The 21,780-nt window shown below is 33.3% G+C and overlaps 1 protein-coding gene across 3 annotated transcripts in view; it reads left to right on the plus strand.

The window, feature by feature from the left end:
- The window catches only part of Best2 (bestrophin 2), an 82,219-nt gene extending 60,439 nt beyond the window's left edge, over positions 1 to 21,780 (plus strand). Inside the window, exons 8-12 of one of the 3 annotated variants that reach the window (XM_075304497.1) lie at positions 12,373 to 12,612; positions 12,894 to 13,191; positions 17,174 to 17,275; positions 17,396 to 17,659; positions 20,665 to 21,780. In XM_075304497.1, coding sequence (XP_075160612.1) covers positions 12,373 to 12,612; positions 12,894 to 13,191; positions 17,174 to 17,275; positions 17,396 to 17,659; positions 20,665 to 21,212 — 1,452 coding nt within the window. In that variant the 3' untranslated portion in view covers positions 21,213 to 21,780. The remainder of the gene's footprint in view (positions 1 to 12,372; positions 12,613 to 12,893; positions 13,192 to 17,173; positions 17,276 to 17,395; positions 17,660 to 20,664) is intronic. The other 2 variants (XM_075304498.1, XM_075304499.1) reach the window with 2 other exon arrangements.

Raw genomic sequence — 21,780 nt, forward strand, 5'->3', positions numbered from 1 at the left:
TTTATCGGTCAAAATTGTTTGCTTGGCTGGAATCACGATTAGCAAACCAGTTTGGGCACTTGCCCCTATGTACAGTGTAAGCTATTGTATGGGCCAGCATGTGTTTGGCTGGTTTGATATGATTTTAGCCAATATGTTTTCAAACCTAAAACAAAAAAAAAAAAAGAGATAAAAAAAGATTCTTTGTAGTGGCTGATGTCCATTCACCAACAATATTTGTGGTCTTTAAATTTGAAGTTTATTTTTAGCACGTGCCACTTTACAAGCCCCCTCCTAACAGCAACCGAGTAAGATAGTGGCCGATTGTCCTCTTGGTCTGGAGCATTAAAACTTCAATAATTTATGAGTGAATGTTTGTTACCAGTTTTTAAATCACGCTTAACAAATTAACAAAGCCCGTCTTCATGACAAAATACTATTTAACAAAAACAGTCCTCACTGTTATTGTGCTGATTACAGCAACATTAATCGCAAAATTATAGCTGTCGCATATTAAAGAAAAAAGTTTTGAATTTTTGATTTTCGTCTATTTCATATGATTGGAACCCACCAAAATTGCTAACAAATGAATTAAACGATAATAACCACTAGCTTTGAATTTTATTCTCCAATTTAAATTGGATTTTGCTAACGGAAATATTTAAATATTAAACATACATACGTGATTTTTCATGACTTAATTTGAATATAGATGGAAAGAAGACATTTTTATTATAGTCTACACTTACTATTTAATTTGATTTTTTTCACAAGAAAAGAAGTGTTACCTTTACTGAAGAGCGAAAATATAAACAAGCGAAGTTCTTTTTTGACGCTAAAATTCTTTTGTTTTTAAAGAAAATAAAAAACGATTACCGACAATTGTTGCTTCGCTTAAAGAAAATACTTTGTACACAGAAAAATATCACCAAAACATTTGTTTTAATTGAATCGATCTAAAAATTAATCATGAAGTTCAATTTTGTAAAAAATTAGCTTATTTAAAAGCTAATAGAGTTTTACGATAAAAATCAATGATTTTTTTGGAAATTTTTAATCATACGAGTATAAATTAAAATATAACTGAAAATACAGAAAATCAATTGACTTTTTAATCAAGCCTATTTTTTATGTGGAATTAACTTTAGCATTTTCATGATTAGTTTCTTTAAAAAAAAAAATAATAGAATCAATTATTTTGTGAATCAGAAAAATGTGTTATACCATCAAAGGATGGTCAGTATACTAATTATATAACATATATATGTATTCTTGCTCATGGTAAAATTCTGAGTGGATCTAACGATGTCCCTCTGTCAGTTTAAATCATGCTAACTACCGAACGATTGAAAACTGGTACAAGTAGTTGTTATTGATGCAGGTCGCATGGTATTTCAAATGGGTAATACATGACCAATTTTGGGTATAGTCCCCATATAAACCGTCCCCCAGTTTTAACTTCCGAAGCTTCGTGGAAGAGCAAATTTCAACCGATCGGGTTGATATTTCGTAATTGATGTAAGTATAACAATCATGGACAAATTGATCCAAATCGGTCCATATATAACCCCCATAAAAAACGGATCCCAATATTTTACGCAATGTTGTATATTTCGTCTAACAATATTTATAAGTTAGGTATAGTGGCACCCCGATATTTCAGGCTCACTTAGACTATTCAGTCCATTGTGGTGGTGAACTTCTCTCTTATCACTGTGTGCTGCCCGATTCTATGTTTAGCTCAATGACAAGGACCTACTTCTTATAGGCTAGTCCGAACATAGTTCCACATTGCGATGAAACCACTTAGAGGCTGTGAAATACTCAGGAATGCCATCAGCATTACTGAGATGTATAATCCACTGCTGAAAAACTTTTTGGTGGTCGGTCGAAACTGGGCTTGACTAAGTATTGCACCACGGTGGCTTCAATAGTTATATATAGCCCTCATATAAACCGATTCCTAGATTTGACCTACAGAGCCTCTTGGAAGCGTATATTCTCATTCTCTGTAACCACCATATAAACCGACCTCAGATTTGATTTCTGGATCAACGTTCATCCTATCAGCAGATAGGTTCCTTCATTCAAATGAACTAACTTAAAGTAACTAACTTTAAGCTAATTGAAAGTAATGCGCAGTCGGACAATTGATTACTACCTAGGACATCACACACCGAAAAAAGTAAACTGTAAACTTTTATAGGAAGAATGAACTACCACGCACAAAAATTGAACTAAAATTTACTCCACATTTTGAGATTTCCACAAAGCGTTGTTAAAACCAGGAAATTTTAATGCCCTGTTGTACTTTTTTAACATCAGTTCACGAAGTTATATAATCTCATAGCAAAAAAATTTACTAAAAGTAAAGAAGAAAATCATTGGCGCCAAATCATGACCATTTTATTTCTGGGAATCGTACGAAAATTTTCCTTTGTTTTAGTTCATATTGAACTTATGTGTACGGCCATTGAACTTTATACTTACGTTTGGTTCATAAAATTTTTGAGACATACTTAAAAAAGTAAGATTTCATTAAGCTGTGGAAAATTTCGATAAAAATAATAAAATTTAACTACAAGCAAATAATTTTTTTACAATAAAAATAAGTTAAATTTAGCGTTAGTTTAACTACGGAAATTTTTTTCTGTGCAATGTCAGTTAATTGCATATAAAATCAATCCACATTGAAAAAAAATATTGTCGTGAGGTCAAAGATTTCATGTCTTTAAAATACGAATGCAAATTTTGCTTAGGATAGAAGACGCATTTCTCTAATATAATGTTTTTTTTTTTCTTGTTCAAAAGTCTATAAACTTTTCAATGAAGTCGTATTGGCCTTATAATAAAGTGATTTGACTTAAAAACGGGTATTAACTTGACTTTAATAATTCAGAAAAATTCTTTGAAATTAATGAAACTGTCTTTAAATTTGTTGTATTTTTGCATCTTGACTACAAAGCAAATATAGTACTTGTTTTTCAACACTTTATTTTAAAGAAGTTTTTTACTTGAAACATAGCAAAATTTCTACTGGAAGTCAAGTCTGAATTTGGAAAATAAAGGTGTCAATAACTCGTTTTTAAAGGACTTGGATAGCATATGAAGAAAAAAAGCTGAAAAGCGTAAAATTAAAATTTGCTTCCTAGAAGCTAGTACACAAAACCCAAATTTAAAAGAGAATTGTGTCTTGCAAGTATACTTTACTTGTATTCTCCGCTTCTTTGCACGGACGAAAAAGACTGTTTTTCATATGTTTGGGTGTAAAAATTATATGTTTGGAACTCAAATTTGTTTAACACAATATTTTTAAGTGCAAGCATATAATGTTCATAAACTAGCATAACTTGTGTGGGACATATATGTTAATATGTTAGAACATATTATGTTTGGGACATAAACTGTTTTGTAAATATAATATGCTTGGATGCAAACATATATTAATTTAGAAATAGCCCATAAACATATATGTGTTTACAAAGAGAGACAAAGTGTATGCTGGAAGTAAAATAATGAAAGTAACCAATTGGCGCATTACAAATATATATACACACAGAAAATTTCATTACATTTTTTTCTACCAGTGTATGCCCTAAGGTGAAACATAATATGTTCGAACAATACAAATAATATTTTGTTTGGACCAATCCTGAAAATATATATGCTTGAAGCAAAATGTGTTTGGGGTATATGTTACAGAAGCGATTTTTTTGAGGGTGCGGCTCGGAATCAATACCAAAATTTTTAAAATAAAGACAAAATCTTTGGAACTGGGCATGCTTTTCTCAGTGTATGGACAGTCTACAGGTGTTAAGACAAAGTATCTTAAAACTTCATAACATTAAGTTTTAAGATACTTTGTCATACAACAACCCAAGTAATTCAGTTGTGGATTATAGTCTTGAGTAGAACTTTGTTCGTAATCCATGGTGGAGGGTTAGATTAGGAGAGTACATAAGGATGTTGCATACGGTCGAACTTTCGGCCATACATACTTGTTTTGTATAACAAAGAAAAATTTCGTTAGACTGCATTTTCGTTCCGTATTTTTCTTGAGTATATGAAATATTAAATTTGGAATAGTTAGCACTTCGTGTCAGTTGCATTTTTTATCTGTACACGCAAAAAAATAATTCTTTCCTCCCAAACGAAATTTTAGACAAACAAAGTTCGTTTCTCATTTGCTTTTCGCTGTAAGGAAGTGTCTTTGGAAGAAAAGTATATACTTTTTGTGATAAACGTTTATTCTTTTCCAGGATGTAAAAACAATTTCATAAAGACTAGCTCAAAAAAAAACATTATTTTCTTGCTAACTGCATTGTCCCTCACATTTTTCTCACATCCACGAGGATTTTTAGTTCTTAACACCTTTTCCTGTAATACCAACAATGTAGAAGAAATTGTACGATTTTATAAATTTTTAAAAATTTTTTTACCTTTCGCCTGGACGGAGAATCGAACCGCGGACCATGCACATTGTAAGCCAACACACTAACCACTGAGCTATGTACCTGTTATGGTCTTCAATAGATAAATATCCATATAAGTTATATTTATATAGCATAGCTTGCGGCGCCCACGAACCGAATAAACAAAGTTTATTTAACAGAAACAAACATTTAGTTTGGCACCGTGGAGCAGTGGTAGCTACGTCCGACTCTCATGCCAAGGGTCATGGGTTCGATCCCTGCTTCGGCCAAAGTTTTTTTTTGCTTTTGTTTTTTTTTTACATATATTCCAGATATATTCGGAAGATTCCGAAAAAATGTTCAACATTACATTGTACTATATTAAATTTTGAACTGTAAAATGTGTCTTATTAAAGGCCTAAAGTCAGAAAAGAACAGTGTTTGATATAAACGAAATGGACTGTGTTGTTATTTCAAAAATAACTTTTTTTATTGAAAAAATAAAATTTTTGTAACAAACGAATTTTGTTGGTGATAAAAGTTTAAAATTTTCGAAGCAATTCAAAAAACTCTAACAAAAGAAAAACGTTTTCGGTACACGTTTTCCAAACGTTTTTTTTTTCTTTGCGTGTAGATGCTTTTATTAGAAATAATTTATGTCCAATGTATATATTACATATGTATGGCCTGCTTTGTCTACATTATCTCCGTTGGTTATTCTAATTACAAATCGTCTCACAATTCGAACTACAAAGATTTTTTGTCTTCCTCTAGAATTTCAATTGGAAAAAATCGTTGTCTTTTCTTTGAGTGTAAAATTATTGGGAAATCTTGAAAAACAAAATCATTTATCCATTGTGGTTTTTTGTAGTTCCCATATTGTATATCTTCCTATTAAGCTACGAAAAAAAAACCACCTTGATAACAAGGACATATGACCATAAATTATAACCTCGAAAGTCATGTTTCATATTCCATAATCACACCTATATTTTATACCGAAATATTAAAATAAACAATTGTTTTTTGATGTATGTCGTCACATTGCCGCAAATAAACCAATCACCACCAGGAACTTAAGGTACTTAATGTCAACCATTGTTTCGCAAGTCGTAAAATATTAAAATATTAATTGTGGCCCGGCTATCTTCTCAAAACGACAATTAACACAGTTTTATGACACTGAAGGACAACTTCACTCGTTCATTTGCCTATTCTATTGGCTGTTTATCAATGTATGCAAGTGTATGTGTGTGTGAGTGAGTGATGGAATGATGCGAAATCTATTCGCAACGATTTTAAAATTACAGGTTATACATTATACGCTCGGGGTTTGATTGTTTCACTTAATATATTGTTGTACCAGTACCACCAGCTAATTTGTTTTATATGTTAATTGTTGTATTCGTATATTTTTTATTAATAATTTTTTGAAGGTTTTTTTTGCCGAAATTGCCAAAAACAAAAATAAAAATGTAAATATTGACTAGTAGTACTAAACCGATGAAAACAAATACAAAATAGATTCAAGCAAATGTTTTTATTCGCTAAAAACAGCATTTAATAAAATCTCATTATTTATAACAAGAAAAAAGTGAGAAGACCTTATAGCCAATACACGTTTATTAAGTCTCCTCGTGTATGAACACTTTGAAAAATAATACTAAATATACAATGAAATTAGACATGGCAAAATAATATTGCAGTTTAGGATATTCATATAGTCTTCACTTCTTCATATGGAAGCGGCCGGTCACTTGAGCATGGGTTTCTCTTGACAGGTTAAATTTACACTTTACCATGAACCAGTCTTGGAGAACCTCTTAAGAAACTGTTTTATTTTGGCAGTTTGCTCCATCACAAATAAATTTTGCAATATGTTGAACAATAGATTATTCAAATAATTGTATTTTAGTAAATATTTAGTTCCAATGAGATTTTGATATGCCGAATAATTAGAGATTGTAGATTATATAGATACAAATTTGAAAAATACAATAAATGGGAGCATTGGTAATGGTCCCTGATAAGTCCGCCAGTGGCAATTTGTACGAATTTCCTGTAGGGCACTTATTAGTGATCAATTCAGGTAATTAGCCGAATATAATACATTGTCAAGTAATTGGACTAATTAGTCTTTTCAATGAATTCTTCCACAACACCAAATTACTAAAACTGTATCCACTAAAGAAGGGGTCAAACACTGAAAGAAGAGTTTTCTTTTATTTAAAAGTTAAAACCATTTCTTTAAACCCAAGTAAAACAGGTTATAGACGTTGAAGAATCGTTGAATCGCTTGTCATAAATTCGGGTTTATTTTCTAAAAAAGCAAAACAAATACTTTACAAGAGAAGCGAATTTTGTTCATCTAAAATTTCGTTCCGGAGAAATGTATTTTTTCTTTGGGTGTACTTTTTCGTACGAATTTCGAACATTAGGACAACATAGCTAACGAGACTATAAAATTCGAATATATAATAAAGCCAAACTCAAACAAGTATATACGGCCGTAAGTTCGGCCATGCCGAAGCTTATGTACCCTCCACCATGGATTGTGTAGAAACTTCTACTGAAGACTGTCATCCACAATAGAATTACTTGGGTTGCGGTAACAATTGCCTATGGCAAGGTATCTTAAAACTTCCTAACACCGTAATATATACCACATAGTCCATACGTGGTATATATTAAACTAAAAAAGGCCGATTAAATACGAATATAATTAAGTTTAAAGTTTCTATAGAAATAAATTTTGACAAAATAATATTTGGAAAAAAATTCTATAGAAATAAAATTTTGACAAAATTTTCTATAGAAATAAAATTTTGACAATATTTTCTATAGAAATAAAATTAAAAAAAAAAAATTCTATAGAAATAAAATTTTTAAAAAAATTTTCTATAGAAATAAAATTTTGACAAAATTTTCTATAGAAATAAAATTTTGGTAGAGTGGAAACCATGATTATGAACCGAATAAAATTTTAACAAAATTTTCTATAGAAATAAAATTTTGACAAAATTTTATATAGAAATAAAATTTTGACAAAATTTTCTACAGAAATAAAATTTTGAAAAAATTTTCTATAGAAATAAAATTTTAGTAGATTATTTTTGGCTCGAGTGGCAACCATGATTATGAACGATATGGACCAATTTTTGTGTGACTGGGGATCGGCTGTATATAACTATAGACCGATATGGACCAATTTTGGCATGGTTATTAGCGGCCTTATACTAACACCACGTTGCAAATTTCAACCGGATCGGATGAATTTTGCTCCTCCAAGAGGCTCCGGAGGACAAATCTGGGGATCGATTTATATGGGGTTAGAGACCATACATGGTTGTTAGAGACCATAAACTAACACCACGTACCAAATTTCAACCAGATCGGATGAATTTTGCTCCTCTAAGAGGCTCCGGAGGTCAAATCTGGGGATCGGCTTATAAGGGGGCTATATATATTTATGGACCGATATGGACCAATTTTGGCATGGTTGTTAGAGACAATATACTAACACCATGTACCAAATTTCAATCGGATCGGATAACTTTTGCTCATCTAAGAGGCTCCGGAAGTCAAATCTGGGGATCGGTTTATATCGGTTTATAATTATGGGCCGATGTGGACCAATTTTTACATGGTCATTAGAGAAGATATACCAACACCATGTACCAAATTTCAACCAGATCGGATGAAATTTGCTTCTCTTAGAGGCTCCGCAAGCCAAATCGGGGGTTCGGTTTATATGGGGGCTATATATAATTATGGACCGATGTTGACCAATTTTTGCATGGTTGTTAGAGTCCATATACTAACACCATGTACCACGTTTCAGCCAGATCGGATGAAATTTGGTTCTCTTAGAGGCTCCGTAAACCAAATCGGGGGATCGGTTTATATGGGGGCTATATGTAATTATGGACCTATATGGACCAATTTTTGCATGGTTGTTAGAGACCATATACTAACACCATGTACCAAATTTCAGCCAGATCGGATGAAATTTGCTTCTCTTACAGCAATCCCAAGCCAAATTTTGGGGTCCGTTTATATGGGGGCTATACGTAAAAGTGGACCGATATGGCCCATTTGCAATACCATCCGACCTACATCAATAACAAGTACTTGTGCCAAGTTTCAAGTCGATAGCTTGTTTCGTTCGGAAGTTAGCGTGATTTCAACAGACGGACATGCTCAGGTCCACTCAGAATTTCACCACGACCCAGAATATATATACTTTATGGGGTCTTAGAGCAATATTTCGATGTGTTACAAACGGAATTACAAAGTTAATATACCCCCATCCTATGGTGGAGGGTATAAAAATTAATTGTCTCTTAAAAAGTTTTCTTGAATTTGTCGAAAAATAGTTACTTATTTTTGGTGATATTGATGTGAGCGTTTGTAAAACTGTTCAGTTAAAATTTTCTACAAATATTCTAAATTTTCTAAAATTAACCAAAAGTTTTATTCCTGGTGGAATCACTGTTTTTTCAATGTAGATTTAAAGACAAATAGGTCGCTAACGGAATGTCTTTATTTTAAAGAAGCCGCATCTTTGGCTCGTAAACAATACCAAAATCCTTTAGGGAAGGTCAAAATATTTGGATCCAAGTAATCTTTTTTTGAGTGTATGATCCCTTATGAACCAATTTTTCGCATGATTGTTCTAAGGCTCGATGAACTCTGTTCCTCCAGCAGGCTCCAGAAGGCAAATCAGCGGTTGATACACTAAAAAAAATATTGACCTAATATGGAAGATTGAGCAACTTAAATATTAGGAATTGAAATTTACCCAAAGTTAAGGACAAAATTCTTTAAAATAATGACATTTTAATTAAATGAAAGTTTATAATCCTTGCTTCAAAAATTTTGCTTTCATTAAATTTAGGACACAAATCTTGAAAATTTTCGTCTCTCTGCTGAAGTTGTAGATCTTTGAAGTAAGGCTAAATTTCCTTAAAATAAAGAAAAACATTTTTAATTTAAATAAATCAACTGGCATATTGCATTTTTAAATTTGAGATAAAATCGCTTCAAATATAGGCTAAGACTTATTTTAAGGATTTGCATTTTTGGTTTAAAGTTTTTTTTTTAACATTAAGAAAACTGTTTTTACTTTGAAGTACTGATCATAATTTGGATTTTAAATTGGAATTTGTTTGTACATAAATACCTTTATTAATATTTCGCAAACAGAGGATAACGATCCGATGAATGAGATCTGTATCTAATTTTAATTTTATTTATCCTAGATTTAAAGCCAGGGAGGTCCGTCAAAGATGTCTTTATTTTAAAGAAGCCGCATCTTTGGCTCGGAATCAATACCAAAATCCTTAAGGGAAGGTCAAAATCTTTGGATCCAAGTAAACTCTTTTTTTTCTTTTTTTTTAATGTATGGAAGCTATTATATATAATTGTGGGCCGAATAGGACCAATTTTTGCATGGTTGTTAAATGCATATATGTTACTAACACATCCACCAATTTCAACCTGACCACATGAAAATTCCTTAGGCTAGGTTAAAGTGGCAGCCCGATTTATTTTCAGACTCACTTAGACTATTCAGTCCTTTGTGTTATCACATAAGGCTCTAGAAGTCAAATCTAGGGATCGGTGTATATGGGGACTATACCTAAAAGTGCTCTGAGAAACCATCCGACCTACTCAATGACTTCTTGTGCGCGCGATTTCAACAGACGGACAAGCAACGCATATAATCAAGCATGTCTATTTATAGATCACTACACAAAGCGGCGCATTAAAAAAAAACTTCGTTTATAGAGAACTATCAAATTTAGTTGCAAACTCCATTTCTTACAAAAGATACTACGATATTTTTGTGTAAAAAAAATATTTTTTTTGTAGAGATGATTCGATTTACATTAGGGATAATTTATTCTTTCTCCTTAGAAGTTGTTCTATAGGACCCAAATTGAGCCATCTCCCCCAATCACATCTATGAAGGCTATGAAAATGTTCACTCGCTCGGACTGAAACATGAATAGTTAGGCTCGCAGGGCCGTATTTAACCTTTTAGAGGCCTTGGGCATATTAGTATAATGGGGCCCCATGACTTTGACAGAACACTAGTAGTAGTATTCTTTATTTAAATTTCATTAAATTACAATTCAAATATATGAATAAAAGTAAGCAATATATGTATGTATAATTTAAATATAAGAAAGATAGGATTCATTCGACTATGACCTAATTCGTCAGTCTTTTATAATATTTTACATAAAATTTGGAAGATATACATGTTTTGATTTATAAGTTGTATTCACTTAGTAGATACGTTCTATATTGAGTACATACTCTGATGAAAGAAGCAAAATTTTTCCAGCTAATTATAAACCTATTTAGTATTGATATAAGTTCATGCTCTTCAAGGAATATCCTTTGGAAGTACATTTTTCTGAATTCCTTTAGGGCTGGACATCGGCCTAGAAAATGTAGTATGTTTTCTGTCTCATTTAAATTACACATAGAGCAATTCGTATTACCACCCATGCGAAAGGTTCTGCCATTTAATTCTATCATATCGGCCCTTGCCTTAAGGATCCATGTAATTTCATGTTGAGCTAAGTTTTCATTAAAATATGTATGCCCTACTCCAGGGTCTAGTTTTGAATAAATTCGATTTGTTTGATTTGTTTTAATGTATGCACTAGAAATGTATTGTGTTCATCTAACAATGCGTTTAATTCTTTTGTCCAAAATATCTGGGCTTCCAACGTCTTGTTTGCTAATTCCTGTGGCAGTCTGCCATTGTTGTGACAGAACACTATTTTGTTATAATAAACAAAAAAATAGATAAACACGGTTTTTATTGATACTCGTGTTAAGCGAATAGATAAATGTAATATTTGCAACAAACTTAACTCCCTTAGCATTCACAGGTTAGTGAATTAAAATCTATGTAAGAATGCAATGATATTAGAATTCAAGAAATTTCAGTTTATTAATTCTTTTGTAAAAACTACGAAAAATTAGGAGAAAAGGTCAAATTAAAAATTTTAAAACATAATCGATCGATGGTTCTTTAAACCGGCAACTGTAACTTTAAAGCAAAATCGATTAGAATACGCGACAGAGCAGAGCAACATTAAACGACTTACTTCTTTGACAACTTTTTACGACTCAACCATCTTTTCTCCTGGACGTCAGAGGTTGGCGTTAGAGAGACTGGCATCAGGGTTGCCGCCTAATTTATGTCGTTTGAAGAGGAACCCTTCCAGATTTGAGACAGTCAAAATCGTTAATCACGTCGTCTAATTCTATGTTTTTTAGCAAATCACATTCTATGGACATCTGCAATCTCCCTAATCTTAATCTCTCTTGAAGCATTGTACTTCTCAATTCATTTTTAATTCTTTTTAGTTTGTAGAAGGAACGTTCCCCACTGCAGTTAGCAACCATCATGCTTAAAAAAATTCTCATTGCGATTTCTACATTTGAAATGTTTTCTTTCTATTTTTAACATAGAATTAGTTCCCTCATTTTCTCTGTCCACAATTTTCAAGTATTCTAGGGGGCCCTTATCTTTACCACTAGACCCTGGGCACGTGCCCAGTGGCAAAGAGGGTTCTGTAGACTTGTATAGATCTTCTTTTCAATGACTCAGTCAAATTCCTTTTGCAAAACCCAATAAAAGTTCAAATAATAATTATAATAAATATGAATATAGTTAATGCAATTTTAATGTGTTTAATTTAAATGTGCAATTGGGACTTCTTTGCATTCCATTTCAACCACTGTGCGAACATACTCCCACATGTATGCTGGCACATACCATACAACAAACTCAAATTGAAAACAAAAAACACTTGAATTTTTTGCAGTAAAAAGCAAGGCTAAATTCTACTGGTTTATCGTTAACGAATAATTAATAATTGTCAAATATTCAAGATAATTAAATTCATGTTAATAATGACAATACAAAATAATACAATTACACTTGTATTAATTTCAGGCTGCCTATATGATTGTCGATGAAATGCACGAAGAACATCCAGAACTATTGCGAGATCAATATTGGGAATGTGTAGTACCGAAGGACTTGCCATACACAGTGGCCTCTGAACATTATCGCAAAGATGAACCCAAAGGCTCAGCAGAAAATTATAAAATTAAGAAAGAAGATGCCATGTATGCCAATATTGTGCCAGGTGGAGGAAAGCGTACCATCTCTGATGATGTCTATGCGGATTATGTGAGTATTATTAATGCAAGGTACAAGGAGAAATATTGAACCAATTTGAACGATATAGAGGAATGATTTCGAATCGCTAATAATAGAAGTTATTCTACTTTTGAAAATTTTAAAATATTTAAAAGATTGAGTTACAAAAGACCATTTTGGCTCTGATTGTATGCTATTTTTTTTTTTAAATTAATTTATTAAAATTTACTTTAAAATTACCTAATCAAAAATCAATCCTTGTACCTTCTGTATGTTTCCTCATCTACTAATTTTCCTACTCACTATTCCAGGAAAGTGTTGATACACCCATGGTAGAGAGACGTAAAAATAATAACTGGCTTGTCCGTCAACTATCCCGTATGGGTTCTATGCGCAGCCAATCCACAGCCTATTCTTCAGGAGGTATGGCTTTCAATCGCAATCGTTTGAATTCCGTATACTCAAGTCCTGAATCTGGCCTACCCATGACCATAGTCCAGCAGCAACAACAACAACATATGCAACAGCAGATGCAATCTAAGCCCAGCCTTTATGACAAATTTGTCCATCGTAAGTCTTTGCGGGCCCAAAGGCAATTAATAAAACAAAGTAAGTTATTAATTTGAATATACAACCATAGGTAAAGGTATATAGAGATTAAGTTTTGCACTAAAGTCGTATGGTAACGATGGTCTCATTATATGGTATATGGGTTCATAGCGAATACACTCCTCAAATAATCTGTAAAGCGTTTGATGAAAATCAAAACTTTTTAAATATTTTTTTTTTGTATTTTTATCCATTGGAAAAAAGGATTTATAATTCTAACAAAAAGTCGACCAAAAATCAAATAAAAAATGAATTAAAAAAAAATTGATTTATTTGAAATTTTAGACAAACAAAGATTTATTTTATAGCTCAGCTTTCTTTAAAAGCAAATAAAAACGAGTGGAAAAAATCATTGAATACATTGTTTATTTTCTTTTAACCCTTAAATGCACACTGTATCTTTTAAGATACAACCAGAAAAAATTCTTACGTCTTAAAATTTTAACCAAATTTTATAAAATCACATTTGCCTTTAAAACATCATGACGCTATTTTAAAAAAAATATGTTTTTCCGGAAAATTTGTAGTACCACTGAGTAATCTGCAGTCAAAAATTAAAATCAAAATTTTGACGAAAAATTCAGAAATCTACAAAATGGAAGTTAAATAATATTAACTAGAGTAATGTTGGCAAAGCAACTGTGTAGTGGAAAAATATCTCTATTCTCTACTAAAATCAAATTAATTATTTGTAAATAATTTCGTATGCAGATGTTCTTTTTTACCATTTTGCATATTATACATTTTTTCGGAGGAATCGTTGATGCACATTTAAGAGTTAAAGAAACTACTTTATAGCAAGGGAAATTTCGTGTATTTCTATATAAGTTTAAAAACGATGGAGCCAAGTCTTGAGTGGGAATGAGCCCCATGAAATAACACCCCAAATGAAAGAGAGAATAAAATAAAACCCTTAACCCTTTGACCACCGATTCGATAACGACACCAAGTTCTAACTCCTCACTTGATATCGATTTATTTCTCGATGTTATTTTAAAGTCGAGGCTATAATCTATATACACTACACATATTTTCCCAATTGGTGACACTAAAATGCATTTTTGAAAACTTCTTTAACAATCAAGGAAAAATGCAAAATTTTGACACTTTTTCACTGTAAGTCTCTAGTAAATAGACATTCATAAAAATTTATAGCTGATACTATTCCAGAATCATTTTTTCTCACACCTTGTAAGATGCTATAGACCAAATAGGATTTATTTTCATAAGGTCATTTGGTCACAATTAAAGAATCAAGATTTCAGAACAAACCCATATAGCATTATAACAAATTGAGGTAGGCCCTCACAATTACAATTTTTTCTACATGTTGTTAGTACAAGTAAAAAACGAAGGAAAATAAAGGTTTTGATATTAGGTCTAATCCGGTAGTGAAAACAATTTCCTGAAAAGTGTGATGATTTTAAGCGGAAAGAAAATGGGCTAAAGGGAGAACGCTCGCTGTATTAGCCATGCACACAAATCATCTTGTGTCTAATAAGTGCATACTCTCTGGCACTATCATGGGAGTCTTTGCACGCAGAGAAGGAATATGATCACCTCAAACATGTTTCATGAGCAAAATGTAACATGTTTGTCACTAAAATGTTATTTTCTCCTCAAAAATAACCTGCTTGCCGAAATCAGATACATGATTTCCGAGAAAATAAAACCGTTTCGCATGGTCACCACCCAAAAATAACATTTTGCTCTTAAAACATGTTTAAGGTGATTATATTCCTTCTCTGGGTGTGGCTTTATGTTTGGCAGCTTTATGTTTGGTTACGTGTAGTGTCATCCCGATGGTTTAATTCTTTCAGATAGACCATTTAGAAGTCAATCTCCGTTTCGACCGAATTTAAAAAAACAAGTATAAACGGCCGTATGTTCGGCCAGGCCGAATCTTATGTACCCTCCACCATGGATTGCGCAGAAACTTCTACGAAAGACTGTTATACACAATCGAATTACTTGGGTTGTGGTATCTTAAATCGTTTTCTAAATTGTGAGTTAGTCCACACGTGGTATATATTAGACAAAAAGGTATGTAAGTCTACAAATAATTACGAATTGACCGGTGTGGACCAATTTTTGCATGGTTTTTAAAGACCATATACTAACACAATGTACCAAATTTCAGCCGGATCGGATGAAATTTGCTTCTCTTAAAGGCTCCGAAAGCCAAATCGGGGGATCGGTTTATATGGGGGCTATATATAATTATGAACTGATGTGGACCAATTTTTTCATGTTTATTAGAGACCATATACTAACACCATGTACCAAATTTCAGTCGGATCGGATGAAATTTGCTTCTCTTAGAGGCTCCGCAAGCCAAATCGGGGGATCGGTTTATATGGGGGCTATATATAATTATTGACCATATACTAACACCATGTACCAAATTTCAGCCGGATCGGATGAAATTTGCTTCTCTTAGAGGCTCTGAAAGCCAAATCGGGGGATCGGTTTATATGGGGGCTATATATAATTATGGACCGATGTGGACCAATTTTTGCATGATTGTTGGAGACCATATACTAACACCATGTACCAAAATTTAGCCGGATCGGATGAAATTTGCTTCTCTTAGAGGCTCTGAAAGCCAAATCGGGGGATCGGTTTATATGGGGGCTATATATAATTATGGACCGATGTGGACCAATTTTTGCATAGTTGTTAGAGACGATATACTAACACCATGTACCAAATTTCAGCCGGATCGGATTAAATTTGCTTCTCTTAGAGCAATCGCAAGCCAAATTTGGGGGTCCGTTTATATGGGGGCTATACGTAAAAGTGGACCGATATGGCCCATTTGCAATACCATCCGACCTACATAAATAACAACTACTTGTGCCAAGTTTCAAGTCGATAGCTTGTTTCGTTCGGAAGTTAGCGTGATTTCAACAGACGGACGGACGGACATGCTCAGATCGACTCAGAATTTCACCACGACCCAGAATATATATACTTTATGGGGTCTTAGAGCAATATTTCGATGTGTTACAAACGGAATGACAAAGTTAATATACCCCCCATCCTATGGTGGAGGGTATAAAAAAAACAGCGGTGGTTTAGTAAATTTGATAAAATTTCAGAGTATTTCAAACCTTAACTAATTGTTTTCACCGTAATGCGAAACGTCCTTCGATTTCGACTATAAAAAGGAAATCTCTTCTATAACATATATTTTTATGAATTTCAGTGTAGAGAAATCAGTATGATATAGATCCATAAAAAATAAGAACTAAGTTCAGAAGGAGATTTTTTGGGGCTTATAAGAAAAAAATTCCCAGACTTCAAATTAAAATTTTTAAAATTTGGTAGATTTTTGATCAAATTTTCTTAGAATTTTGGTAGATTATTTTGGATTCGATATTTGACACTGATCGATAGTCAAATATTAACCTACACACAAACAAAATTCAAGAAAATTTTTCCAATTAAAATTTTAATTGAGTTTTAAAAAATATTCAATCAAAAATTTAATTGATTCAACAAATTTTTTAATTGAAACAAAAATCAATCACAAAAATAATAGTATCCATTAATTTTTTAATTGGATCAATTAACTTTTTAATTGACCTTCAATTAATTTTTTAATTGATACTATCATTTCTGTGATTGAAGACATTTCAATTAAAAATTAATTGGATCAATTAATTTCGTGATTGAATCAGAAAAAAAAATTTTTTTGTGTGTAGTGAGAACATACCATACCTTTGTGGTAAGATTATATTAAACTCGTTATTCTCGTTTGGCGAATAAAATGCAAATATTGTAGACTTTTGGGCAATGTTAAAGTCTAGTTTTTATTGATAGTTTTTCGAAAATAGTTTATTCGTTTCCTCTAAATTTAAATCTGTATCTTTTCCTCTCTCATAATGTTTGGAACATAATATGCACAACTAAACAAGCCAAAAACATACTACTATCCCTATTATTTCGTCCTTCTGATTTTACTTCCTCTTCTATGTAGACTCTCGTTTGAATGGTTTGAATGTAAATGCTTCAAAATCTCGTCCTCGTATACCCACTCCTGATGTAACCAAGGATCCAAATATTGACAAAGAGACAAATGGTAATTTGTGTTTTTTTTTATCGAATTTCAAAGCAAAATTTTATTTCAAAATTCAGCATCATTCAAATCACTCATTATTTGAATTTATAATTTATTTTTATAATTGCACCTTTTTTATAGCCACCATAAATACCACGAACACCACAACCACCACAAACAATGCAAATACAGCGGTTCTTATGACACCCCAATTGAGTACACAAACCACCATGTATCCCTATGCAAGCACAACCAACAATAATCTAGATGGTCAAGTATTGGGCACCCTACTATTGTCACCCATCAAGGAGATGGATAGTACATCTTCCAATAACACTTTGATTCCAGGTCATCCACAAACTGCGGCACTTGCACAAGCTGTATTACCAACAAATTTAACATCTAGTGAGTAAATTATTGTGAATGTATTATTGTGAATGAATTAACTCTATATGTGGTTTATAAGGGGAAGATATCAAATCCATACAATATGAAAATCCAAAATGTTTTTGTCACAATCTTATCCTACAATATGCACGTTCTTGAGCTAGAAAAAATCATATGAACTCTACAAAAATGTTGTTCCCTTCGAGTTAAGGATATGAGAAAATCGACCTTTCGGCAAATTGACAAGATTTTTTCCAAATCGACGGTTCGTCTTTGTCGTAATCGTCTAATTGACTTTTTTATAGGGACCAAATGGACTAAACAACATTCGATATTAAACACCATTGATTAATCCAAGTTTCCGAATGTGGTCCCATAAATGCTAAATCTCACCGCACGCAGAGAAGGAATATGATCACCTCAAACATGTTTCAAGAGCAAAATGTTATTTTTGTATGGTGACCATGTAACATATTTATCACTAAAATGTTATTTTCTCGTCAAATATAACCTGCTTGCCGAAATCAGATACATGATTTTCGAGAAAATAACATGGTTGCGAAAACCATGTTACATGGTCACCACCCAAAAATAACATTTTGCTCCTAAAACATGTTTGAGGTGATCATATTCCTTCTCTGAGTGCGCCTGATGCAAGTTGCAAAAGCAATTTAGCATCGTATAGTACATTCTCATAAAACGCCAGCTTCACCCAGAAAAGGATCGCTTCAAACATGTTTCAAGAGCAATATGTAATATTTTTAGGTGGAACCTGTAACATGTGTGTCGCAACCATGTTATTTTCTCGGAAATTATATATTTGATTTCGGCAGGAATATATATGTTAGGCGAGAAAAATATTTTTCCGACAAAAGCGTAGGATGTTTCTCTTGACAAAATAATATTATGTTCTTATTACCCTCTTCTTTGAAAAGGAAAATAACCTACGATCTCGTGTTCATAGACCGCGCTATCAGAGAGAGAGAGTTTCTGTGAATTGACAGTTGAAGAAACGAGGATCCACTAATACACCAAAGAACAATCGAAACAGTAACGCGGCCTACGTGCTCCTTGGCCGGAAAAGTATTGCAATACCACATGTGGTTAACTTCTGTTTTATCAATGAGTGTTGTCCGATGCTATGTTAAGCTCATCGACAATACAGGTCCTTTATATCGATCTCTCAATAATTCTGGTGACATTTCTGGGTGTTTCAAATCTCCCCTAGGTGGTTTCATCGCAATGTCTAACCCCGGGAGATGTTCACCAATTGGGTACCACAATGGAATGAATAGTCTAAGTGAGCCTGGAATATGGGGCTGCCACCATACTTAACCTAAAGGGTGATACGGTCAAAATTTGGTCAAGGGAAAACGCGTGTAAATCGGTGAAATCGTTTATTTAAAAAATCAAATTAAATTTCTTTTTCAAGTTCAATTAGTATAAAATTCAGGAAAAATATTCAGTTAGGCTTTCGCTTTTCCAAATCCGAATTGCCGGGCCTCACGCTTGACACCTGCCATCAGATTTTGTAGATCCACCTTGTCCACCTCCTTCGCCGCAGAAAGCCAGTTTGCCTTGAACTGCTGCTCGTCCTTAGCAGTTTTTTTGGTCTTCTTTAGGTTCCGCTTGACAATAGCCCAGTATTTCTCAATTGGGCGGAGCTCTGGCGTGTTGGGAGGGTTCTTGTCCTTGGGAACCACCTGCACGTTGTTGGCGGCGTACCACTCCACCGTAATGGCAAGATGCCAAATCCGACCAAAACAGTACGGAACAACCGTGTTTCTTCAGGAAAGGCAGCAGACGTTTATTCAAACACTCTTTCACGTAAATTTCTTGGTTGACAGTCCCGGAAGCTATGAAATTGCTGCTTTTCAAGCCACAGGTACAGATGGCTTGCCAAACCAGATATTTCTTTGCGAACTTTGACAGTTTTATGTACTTGAAAATATCTGCTACCTTTCCCCTTCCTTTTGCCGTATAAAACTCCTGTCCAGGAAGCTGCTTGTAGTCGGCTTTGACGTAGGTTTCGTTGTCCATTACCACGCAGTCAAACTTCGTCTGCATCGTCGTGTACAGCCTCCGGGATCGCGCTTTGGCCGTCGTATTTTGTTTATCATCGCGATTTTGAGTCACTACCTTCTTGTAAGTCGATAGTCCGGCTCGTTTTTTGGCTCGATGCACGGTTGTAGACGATACACCCAGCTTATTTGCGGCATCTCGGAGAGAGAGGTTAGGGTTTCGCTTGAAACTACCGGCAACACTCTTGTCGTCCGGTTTTCGATTTGCCCCCGATCCAGACTTCCTGGCTGTCGACAAACGTTCCCCAAACAATTTAATTACATTTGTAACGGTTGATTTGGCAACTTTTAGCGATTTTGCCAGTTTTGCGTGCGAGCAGCTCGGATTTTCGCGATGCGCGAGCAAAATTTTTATACGCTGCTCTTCTGGCTTGGACGGCATTTTGACAACTGAAGAGTGAATTCCAAAATCAAAATAGGAGCAACATTCTACACACACACACACCTTCAAAATGAGGGGTGTTCAGGTTTTTTAAATGCAAAATTGAAAGAAATACGTCAAGTTTATATTGACCAAATTTTGACCGTATCACCCTTTATGTTTGAAGTCTATTTCTAAATTAATATATGTTTGTATCCAAGCATATTATATTTACAAACATTTTATGCCCCAAACATAATATGTTCTAACATATTAACATATATGTCCCAAACATGTTATGCTAGTTTATGAACATTATATGCTTGCACTTAAAAATTTGAGTTCCAAACATATAATTTTTACACCCAAACATATTAAACAGTTTTTTTCGTCAGTGTACCTTGAAAAGTTCATTCGCCCCACGGTGATTACAGAAATATGATTGAAAATTATCTTTTATGGCTCACAAAATGAATATTGCAGTCATTCCTTAAAGTGTCCTAACCTTTGGTTTCCCAGTTTGGAACAAATTTCGAACAATTGCATTTATTTTTACTTATTTTTTTCACTTTATCTTTCAGCTATGCCGGTGACAACGAATATCACTACGCTCTCATTCCCCTTCACGGTGACCACCAGTGCAACGGATACAGCGGCCACTCTGAATATTGTACCGATTACATCAAATCAAATACCAACTATAACCACTACATCATCGGCCTTTGACAATAATGAGGTTATAACCACTATACCGGTGTCACTCTCTATTCAAAGGTCTCCGTCTACATTATCGATAAGTGAATTAAATTTCAACGATAAAGGAGACAACAATAATGCCACTGGAACAGCCATACTCTCAGTAAAACCTCTCAATGGTGGAACCAATATTTCCCGCAACAATAGTTTCAATGCTAATTTAAATTTAAATATAAGTGACTCATATCTATTGGAACGTCGCAATTCTGTACGTTCTGAGGGCCATCCGGAAGTTAAAGATATTACCGATAGTGTAACTAGCCCACATTTGCTTACTACCGGCAAAGATAAGAATCTTGCAAATGCTGCATCGGCACCTTCAACTTTAGCCAAACGCCCACCTGAACAGAAGACCGGTGAAGTTTATGTGTAATGCAGCAATGGAGACCAATTACTATAAGCCAATATAGGCCATGTTTAGGTCGATGTATAAGAAAACACGTTACATTATTTGTCTAAAATTTGGTTTGTTTGAGTATAATCTCCTAGGAATAGGCGATTTTAACAAAGGTTGTGAAAGTGGAATCTTAAATTATTTCTTTACTTTTTTCTATGACTTGTGTTAATTTTCATACTTCGTTTCTAATTTTAGTCAAAATAATCCTTAAAAAGGATTTACTATCTAAATACTAGTTTATTATTCTAAGAATCGTAAGTGGTAGTAGCAACAATCTTGCACTCTACATTTTAGGAATCTATAAAAAAAAAAAAACAATTGTAGAACTTTTAAAACATAGCAGAATACTATACACATGTATGTATGTATGTAGAAGTATAAGAATCTCGTTTTATATTTTATTTAGTTGAAAGCATTAAAAATTTTTATTAATTGTATATTTAAACAATTAATATGTATGAATGTAGTTATTTATTAAGAAAAATTGTATAATTAAGAATAAATATTGTTTTGCCTTCTAAACTAAGAAATAAACATTGGTATA

Source organism: Haematobia irritans, chromosome 4 (assembly GCF_050003625.1).
Source record: "Haematobia irritans isolate KBUSLIRL chromosome 4, ASM5000362v1, whole genome shotgun sequence".
In the NCBI taxonomy this organism is placed as follows: Eukaryota; Metazoa; Arthropoda; class Insecta; order Diptera; family Muscidae; genus Haematobia; species Haematobia irritans.